The sequence below is a fragment of the Lycium barbarum genome, chromosome 11 (assembly GCF_019175385.1).
Source record: "Lycium barbarum isolate Lr01 chromosome 11, ASM1917538v2, whole genome shotgun sequence".
Classification (NCBI taxonomy): domain Eukaryota; kingdom Viridiplantae; phylum Streptophyta; class Magnoliopsida; order Solanales; family Solanaceae; genus Lycium; species Lycium barbarum.
In genome coordinates, this window is record NC_083347.1 from 116,548,491 (window position 1) to 116,557,248 (window position 8,758).

An 8,758-nucleotide genomic window follows, 5' to 3' on the forward strand; every position below is an offset into this window, starting at 1 on the left:
ATAATCTTCATATTTTTACAAATTTTAGTTATAATGAGTGTATATATATTACATGGCCTTTTAATTATTCAAATAGATTATTTTTGCCCTCCGTTGTTTTTTGGTTTCAAAAATATCCTTGCCATTTAAAAAGAGAACCACTTCTACCCTAATTTTCTAATGGCTGAATCTTGAATCCGAACTCTTGTCTAATTAGCTTAATTAGCATAGTTGAAGGGTAATGTTGGTTTTTACCGAAATATTAATCCTCCTTTTTTTAAATTCACTTTAATTTATTTCTTTCCTTTTTCTGTTTTCTCCTCGTGGAAAAGGTGGATACTCTTTGATCGTTGATAACGTAAGCAAAACAATCGTTATTGATAACTCCAATTAAAGATGTCACCAGAAGTTACATGATTAACTCCTCTATGGTAAACTAAAAACTCCACAGCAGCCAAAAAAGTAATAATGCTCAGACACTGTCCATACACGTGACTTAATAAAATATCATATTACATTTATTCTCTATAAACGAGACAAAGCAAGAACTTGCTCCTGAGCTTGATCATAATAGCTTGGCTTTTCCCTATTGACTTGACTTGTCTTTTTGCTTGTTTGATCTGACTTTTCCAAAACTACAAAAGTTTTAGCAATTGCTCTCAAATGATGTTTTTGTACTTTCCCTGTTCCAGTCTTGGGCAATTCTTCAACAATTTTCACCTTTTTTGGCACCATAAATCCTGGCAAATTTGATCTACAATGTGCAATAATGTCCACTTCTTTAACCTGTGATGAATTTTTGGTCAAAATCACAAATGCACATGGACTTTCACCCCATCTTGGATGTGGCATGGCCACAACAGATGCCTCTACTATATTTTTATGCCTCATTATAACATTTTCAACTTCAATACTACTAATATTTTCTCCACCAGAAATTATCACATCTTTGCTTCTATCTTTAATTTCCAAATACCCATCTTGATGAATCACTCCAACGTCGCCGGTAAAAAACCAACCTTCTTTAAAAACCTCTGAATTTGCCTTCTCGTTTTTAAAATACCCTTTCATAATACTGCTCCCGCGCAAGCACACTTCTCCAATTGACTTTCCATCGCGTGGCACGCTCTGCATATTCTTGACATTTTTCACATCAACATCGGCTAGGGTTAGTATCCCAACCCCTTGTCTTGCTTTCAACTTGGCTTGATTTTGAGTGGGCAATTTGTTCCATTTTTCTTGCCACTCGCACACGAGGGCTGGTCCAGTGGCTTCCGTGAGCCCGTAAGCATGGACCACGTGGAACCCGAGCCTCTCGATTTTCTCTAAGAGCAGTGCGGCTGGCGGTGCACCACCTGTCAAAATTTGGACTCGTGTGGTTATAGGTCTGTACTCGTGCGGCTTGGCTTCTAGAAGGATGTTGAAGACAATAGGTGCACAACACATGTGTGTAACATTATGTGACACTATGTTTGTGTACATTTCTTGGGCAGTAGTGTTACGCATGCAAATGTTGGTCCCACCTCTTGCTGCTATGCCCCATGTGAAAGTCCACCCGTTGCAATGAAACATTGGCAAGGACCATAAGTAAACCGGCTCAGTACCCATTTCCCAGCCTAATATTAGGCTCAAAGTGCTCAAAAATGCTCCTCTATGACTATACACAACTCCCTTAGGCGCTGATGTCGTACCTATTGAAGATATAATTAAGTAAATAAGACATATATACTTTTTCTGTTTCGATTTAATGATGGGGTTTGACTGAGCACGAAATTTAAGAATAAAAGGAGGACTTGAAACTTGTAGGCTGAAGTTACTATTAATCATCTCATTAAGGGTAAAATAGGAAGTCTAAAGCTAAATTATTACTAATTATAGAAATATATCATTCTTTTTTTAACTAATTGAAACGGAAAGAGTATCACGTAATTTGGATAGAGCTAGGGAGTATCATTTTAACAAGTTAAACTTTTAAATGAGACGGTTCGATATTTTATAATCGTACCTGATGTATAATTCAAGGTAATTGGATCCCACTCGTCGGTAATTTCTTCGGGGACGTAACTCGGATTTCCTTGGTGTACAAGTTGCTCGTACTCGAGATCGCCTAGCCGGATTCCGGTAGGGGAGTCAATGTCATCGATGACAACGATGAGGGGCATTATTGGCCTGTTGAAAGTTTTGGACTTGTCGAAATCGGACATCATTAGTAGTTCGAGTGCCTTTTTAGCAATTTCTAGGTACTCATAGTCAACAAAAAATACTTTGGCTTCGGAGTGTTTGAGAATGACTGCAATGTTCTTAGCATCTAGCCTTGTATTTATTGTGTTCAAAACAGCCCCTGCCATTGGCACAGCAAAATGCATTTCGTACATTGCCGGAACATTTGGAGCCAACACTGAAACCTGCAGAACAAAAGAAAAATACTATTAATAAAAACAAAAACAAAAAACTAAGCTAATGACTATATATATATATATTATAGCCTTGCTTATTTTCATGTGTTGCATGTGTTAGGGTTGAGGAAACAATAGCCAAGCATGTTAACTAAAAGTGCTAACATGTTGCTTAAAAGCAACTGTTACAAAAACATATTAATAAGTCAGGCTATATTAGAGTTTATATTCTATGCACTAATATTGTAAAAATACTAGCAAAAAAAGAATATCTACGAAATTTGTCTCTAATCTATTGCTAAAATAGCCCGTAGCTATCATGATTTTTGATAATCCGTCGTTAAGTAAGATTAATTTGCTACATGTTTTGTTGTTTAGGAAAGTTGTCCGTCGCTAATTCCTTTTATTTAATAGTGAAATATTTACAGAATCATGAGGTCAGTACATGTAAATCTCTAAGATAGGTATTACTAGTAACTAACATGCGACAACATGTCAAACTACATCGTTAGTAGTGCAAAAAATCTTTAAATAATTAGCATATTTAACTTAAATCCTATCACGTGAAAAGGATTGTCTGGTGTACTTACCACATCGTTCTTTATGATGTTTAGGGATCGGAGAGAGGAGGCAATGCGACAACAACGCTCGTAGGTTTGTCTCCACGTGAAACGGACACCACCATAGATGATGGCTGTCCTATTGGCATAACATTTTGAAGCTCTTGGTAAGAAGGTAAGAGGAGTAAGAGAAACATAATTTGCTCCACATTTTGGTAAATTATCCATAGGATCAGAGTGGAAATTGTGTTTTTTTCAAGAAGTATAGGCTCTCAAAATTTGTTGGAGAGGAAAATGTAGTGAGGTAACTTAGAGTTTGTGAAAAAAAAGAGGAGCTAAGAGGGATATTTAAATAGGGGAAAGGCTAAGTGTAGAGTCAAGACTATATGGCCCATTATGGGACCCTACATGGTTGTTTAGCTGGAAATAATACGGAAGTTGCAATGAATTTGTGTAGTGCTAATTAATTAATTAAGTAATACAAAATTCATCATATTCACAGTTCAATTCCAACTAGGACCATTGACTGGTTGTTTTCACATAAAAGTTTTGGCTGCTTTGACCTCACCACTTCATCCAGGGCTAGGGCTAACCAAAAGCCACCTCAGTTCACTAGTTCTTGTCTTTGTTTATTTTTAGGGTTTAACTTACATATACTATAGCATATAGAGTGTTTTAGATTATGTTAACCTACTAGTTATGTGAGGCCCGGGCTTACTCAAGATATAAAAGTAGATATTTTAACTAAAGAAATATAGTTTGTGTTAGTACAAGTGTACAACAACAACAACAACCATATACCCATTGTAGTCCCACAAGTGGGTAGTTATATGAAAGCAAAATTTTTATTCCACTCCTTTAATATTTTAACTTCCATTTTGATGAAATATTTACTTCAAATCAAATGCGGAGCCAGAATTTGACATTTAGTGTTTTAGATTATGTTAACCTACTAGTTATGTGAGGCCCGGGCTTACTCAAGATATAAAAGTAGATATTTTAACTAAAGAAATATAGTTTGTGTTAGTACAAGTGTACAACAACAACAACAACCATATACCCATTGTAGTCCCACAAGTGGGTAGTTATATGAAAGCAAAATTTTTATTCCACTCCTTTAATATTTTAACTTCCATTTTGATGAAATATTTACTTCAAATCAAATGCGGAGCCAGAATTTGACATTTATAACTTATGTATCCTAATTTTCTGAAGTTATTTAGTTCTAAATAAATAATCTATACATAGTTAATGAACTTTTAAGACAAATACATAATTTAACTTGTGCAGCGGGTGGAGTTGCTCCTCTCTTAATTAGGAATTAGGGGTTCGGCCCGGGCCCAAACTCAAGATATAAAAGTAGATATTTTAACTAAAGAAATATAATTTGTGTCAGTACAAGTGTACAAAAACAACAACAACAACAACAACAACAACAACAACCATATACCCATTGTAATCCCACAAGTGGGTAGTTATATGAAAACAAAATTTTCATTCCACTCCTTCAATATTTTAACTTCCATTTTGATGAAATTATTTACTTCAAATCAAATGTGGAGCCAGAATTTGACATTTATAACTTATGTATCCTAATTTTTTGAAGTTATTTAGTTCTAAATAAATAATCTATACATAGTTAATGAACTTTTGAGACAAATACATAATTTAACTTGTGCAGCGGATGGAGCTGCTCCTCTCTTAATTAGGGATTAGGGGTTCGAACATGGATATGGAAAAAATCTTTGGAGGAAGCGCTCCCCCCGAATAGGCGCGATACAGTGCGAATTATCTAGATTAATTGGGCTCAAATGCGGATATCGAGCACCAACCAGAAAATCAAAGAACATGAAAAATGAGGTAGGAGGTTCGATAGCTTTTCAAAAGTAGACCTTAAAAACAAAAAACAAAAAAATTGACTTAAATAAATAAGATTAGGACCTAAAAGTAATTAATTAAAAAGTTTTTAAAAAAATTGAAAATTATTGTGAGGACTACAAAAGTCCCCAGGTTCGATAGCTTTTGAAAAGTAGACCTTAAAAACAAAAAACAAAAAAATTGACTTAAATAAATAAGATTAGGACCTAAAAGTAATTAATTAAAAAGTTTTTAAAAAATTGGAAAATTATTGTGAGGACTACAAAAGTCCCCACATTTGCTCTTATATATAATAGTAATTTGTAACAGATGTGTCTTCTTTTAAGGTTAATAATTCCAACTTTTTATTGACAATATTACTAATAGTTGTTTTATGTGATAGGCCAAATGTAATGTGTGAGTGTGTATATGGAAAAAAGCTATTGGTTTTGTCTGGACCTGTAACTGGCCCTCTGTGCTAGATATCTATACATATTTGACTGAATCTAGTTATTATTATTGTATTAACTTGAAGTCATTGTTGTAAACCATAAACTTCAAATCATATATCGCCCCCCTCTAGCTAGCGGAGCTATGTAGAGGCAAGATTAAATTGCCAACTTCAAAAATTATACAATGTAGGGTAAATGATTCTTTTTATTATACATAAACTGTAAAATCAATTTAACATAAGTGAAGATTTTAGTGTAATGGAAAAGGAGCTCAGAAATCTCTTTAGGTCGTACGTCAAATCCAATGTAACAATTTTAGTATTTTTTTGAATTCCTTTATGGAAATTTCTGGCTCCACTACTGATACAAACTCATACTAATTTAGAAATTTCAGGCTCCACTACTGATACAAACGCATACTCATTGTGTATGTCGGCGAACGTTTCTATCTAGTCATATATATAGCTCTTATGTTTGATTTAATGTGGTATTGATAGCAATATATAATTGTCATTTCCAGTTTATACATACTTGTTTTTTATACAATATGTAGGATGATTATGTTATGGAAAAATAAACAGAGAATGAAGGGAGGAAACCAGAGAAAATGATGAACAAACTCATTATGTTGTTCATTACATTGTTCCTTTCATTAGATCAAATAAAAGAATAAAGCACTTTTATTATATTTAGGGAAAATACATAAAAAACCCCCAACGTATAGCCAGATTAATTATGACGCACCCAACCTTTGCGGGCAACTTATTACCCCCCAGTCTTAATTTTTCAGTATTTTAGTAGCATTTTTTGGCTGACGTGGCAAAAAAAAAAATTGAAGCCCAGATGCACAGTGGAGAGTGTTGCACACTCTCCGCCACATCATCGCCACGTTTTTTTTTTCATTTGATTTTTTTTTCATTTCACTGCCACTTTTTTTTTCACTTTCTTTTATTAACACACACACACATTCTTCCTCTGGCGGCGGCGGAAGCGGTGTGGCGGCGGCGATTGCTGCTGGGGTGGCGGCGGCGACAGCGGTGGTTGAGGAGAAAGAAGAAGAAAGAGAGGGAGGGTGGGGGTGGGTGAGAGGATAAAATATAAATAAATTTTTAAAAAATAATTTTTATTAAAATATCACATTTGGACCATTTTCACTCGCCAGATTTTTTATTTTGTTTTGTCACGTCAGTCGAAAATGCTACTAAAATACTGAAAAATTAAGACTGGGGGGGGGGGGGGGGGGGGGGGGTAATAGATCGCCCGCAAAGGTTGGGTGTGTCATAATTAATCTGGCTATACGTTGGGGGGGGGGGGGTTATTAATGTATTTTCCCTTATAGTTATAGGGGAAAAGGGAAAAAAATCAAAGTTAATGTGCTATTTTCCTTAAATATCATAAACTAAAAAGAAAGTAAATATTTTACAATTATTGTAGGTCCTAAACTTTAAAGGAACATAAATCTTCTACCATTAATGCAGATCATAAAGTATAAGAAAAATAAATTTTAACAGTTCCCTTTAAACTCAAGTTGGTTTATCCAATTTGAGTTTGAACACTGTATTATTCTTCTTCTTGAATGTCTTGTAAAATTGCTTTCTAAAGTACTTTAGCTTTTTCTTAAATTTTAATTTCGGCTGATTCTGAAGTCTGGTTGATACTGCATTACGTTAGCTAGTTCAGATTCCTCCCCCCCCCCCCCCCCCCCCCCCCACAACCACTCTAGAAAACTAAAAGAATTGAGCTTTTCTAAAAAATAAAAAATAAAAAAAAGTAAACTTACGGAAGCATCCATCTCTATCATGCACTTCAATCCGCACATAACACAATTATGTAAATGTCCAGCTATCTTATCTTCACTGACTAATTTTGGTGGTTCTGATCAATGAAGATTTGTGAAGCACTCAAGATACATTGATGCTTGTCATGGTTTAAAATAAGCATGGTAAAAATTCATAAGGTTAAAATTAATATTGATTGAAATAGTCACGGGTCAAAAATAAACATGGGTTAAAATTTGATATTGGAGCTCATGCATTAAACGTCAGCAATAGTTAAAACGGAACTCATGCATTAAAAATAAACATGAGTTAAAGTAGATTAAATATTATTCAGATTCTGCGAACTTACAAAAATCCATTAAAATCAATGAAGTATCTGATACCACTGTTATGAAAAGAAAAAAAATAGTGGAACTAGGGAGAAAACCAAAGAGAGTAGGTTGATGAACTCTTTGTGTTATTCATTTCACATTCCTTGCATTGAATCAAATAAAAGATTACATCACTACTTATAGAGAATTAAACTATAAATAAATATGTTATTCTCCATATAGATCTGCACTAAAAGAAAAGTAAATATTTTATAATTATCATGGATTTTAAACTTTGAAGGAAAGTAAATATTCTACCACTAACGCAAATTATGAAGTAGAAAGAAAGTAAGATTTAACAGATTAAACTCTGAGGTCTAAATATGTAACCATTTCATACCCCATGGTCCAGTCCATGTGGCTTGACTACCAAAGAAGAAAATAAAAATGATGGTTGGCATGTGGGTAGGCATATAGTCTTTAGTGACTAGTGTATTCTTAAAAGGAAAGATTTACCGTATTTTAGTGGTTCACACTAAAGATGATGTTTGTTTAATTACAAAGGAAAAAATAGTATACTGAATTTAAACTTTTAATTGATGGTTGCATGAGAGCGAAAGGAAAGTGAATTTATCAGAAGATTTCCAAGCATTTTGTTGGAAACCGGGGTTAGGAAACTTTCTTTTTTTGGAACCTTATTTCCATCAATCTTCCCTCTGGAATGCTGAAATTAAGAAGAAAACAAGTTTCTTGTCCTCTTTTCCCCATGAATTTCAAGGAAAAACAAACATATTAGGTTAGAAATCAAACATGCCAAGAGAAAAAAATTAAATTAGAAAATAACATGCCAAAAAAATATATCCAAACACACAGAAATTTCATGAAAACATCTGTTTTTCTTCAATTCTGACCGAAAGGGCCACTGTGGAATTGTATATATTTCGACCAAAATGTAGTCTAGTACTCCCTCCTTTTATTTTTACTTATCCACTATACTAAAAATAAACTTTCCATTTTACTTGTCCACTTTAGCATATTAAGAGAAAGACAAACTTCTTTTCTTATATTAACTCTAACATTAATTACTCATTTTCAAATCATTTTTCAAATCCACTGAGATTATATACCAACTAATATGAGTATTATGATAAAATATACACTTTATTTATTAATTCTTAAGAGACCGTACAAAATTGTAAAAGGAAACGGAGCGAGTGATCGATACATTGACCAGGTTTTAGTGTTCAGAATTCAGAGTCAAAATATCTTTCCTTTTCTTTTAAGTTCAAAAAGCAAGACAGTACTTTGATCAATTCAATGCTTCCACAGTGTGAAACCATAGTCCTTTTTATTTTTTATTTTCCTACTTAACTAACTCTGGAAGGATAAATGTTTGTTAGGAAATAGGAGTTTAATGCTTAAAAT

At 33.8% G+C, this 8,758-nt stretch overlaps 1 protein-coding gene across 1 annotated transcript; it reads right to left on the reverse strand.

Moving 5' to 3' along the window:
* Positions 1-334: 334 nt before the first annotated feature.
* LOC132618868 (trans-cinnamate:CoA ligase, peroxisomal-like) lies at positions 335-3,236 on the reverse strand. Its single transcript, XM_060333868.1, has 3 exons — positions 2,966-3,236; positions 1,985-2,384; positions 335-1,670 (listed from the first exon to the last, which is right to left on the reverse strand). Exons 1-3 carry the CDS (start codon positions 3,161-3,163, stop codon positions 505-507), a joined length of 1,764 nt encoding a protein of 587 aa, XP_060189851.1. The 5' UTR covers positions 3,164-3,236; the 3' UTR covers positions 335-504.
* Positions 3,237-8,758: the final 5,522 nt, after the last annotated feature.

Excerpts from the sequence above, each read along its gene's own strand:
- LOC132618868 (XM_060333868.1), bottom strand. The coding sequence starts at position 3,163 with ATGGATAATTTACCAAAATGTGGAGCAAATTATGTTTCTCTTACTCCT. Across the intron at positions 2,385-2,965 it reads ACATCATAAAGAACGATGTG|GTTTCAGTGTTGGCTCCAAA; the intron begins GTAAGTACACCA and ends TTTGTTCTGCAG. Across the intron at positions 1,671-1,984 it reads TACCTTGAATTATACATCAG|GTACGACATCAGCGCCTAAG; the intron begins GTACGATTATAA and ends TATCTTCAATAG.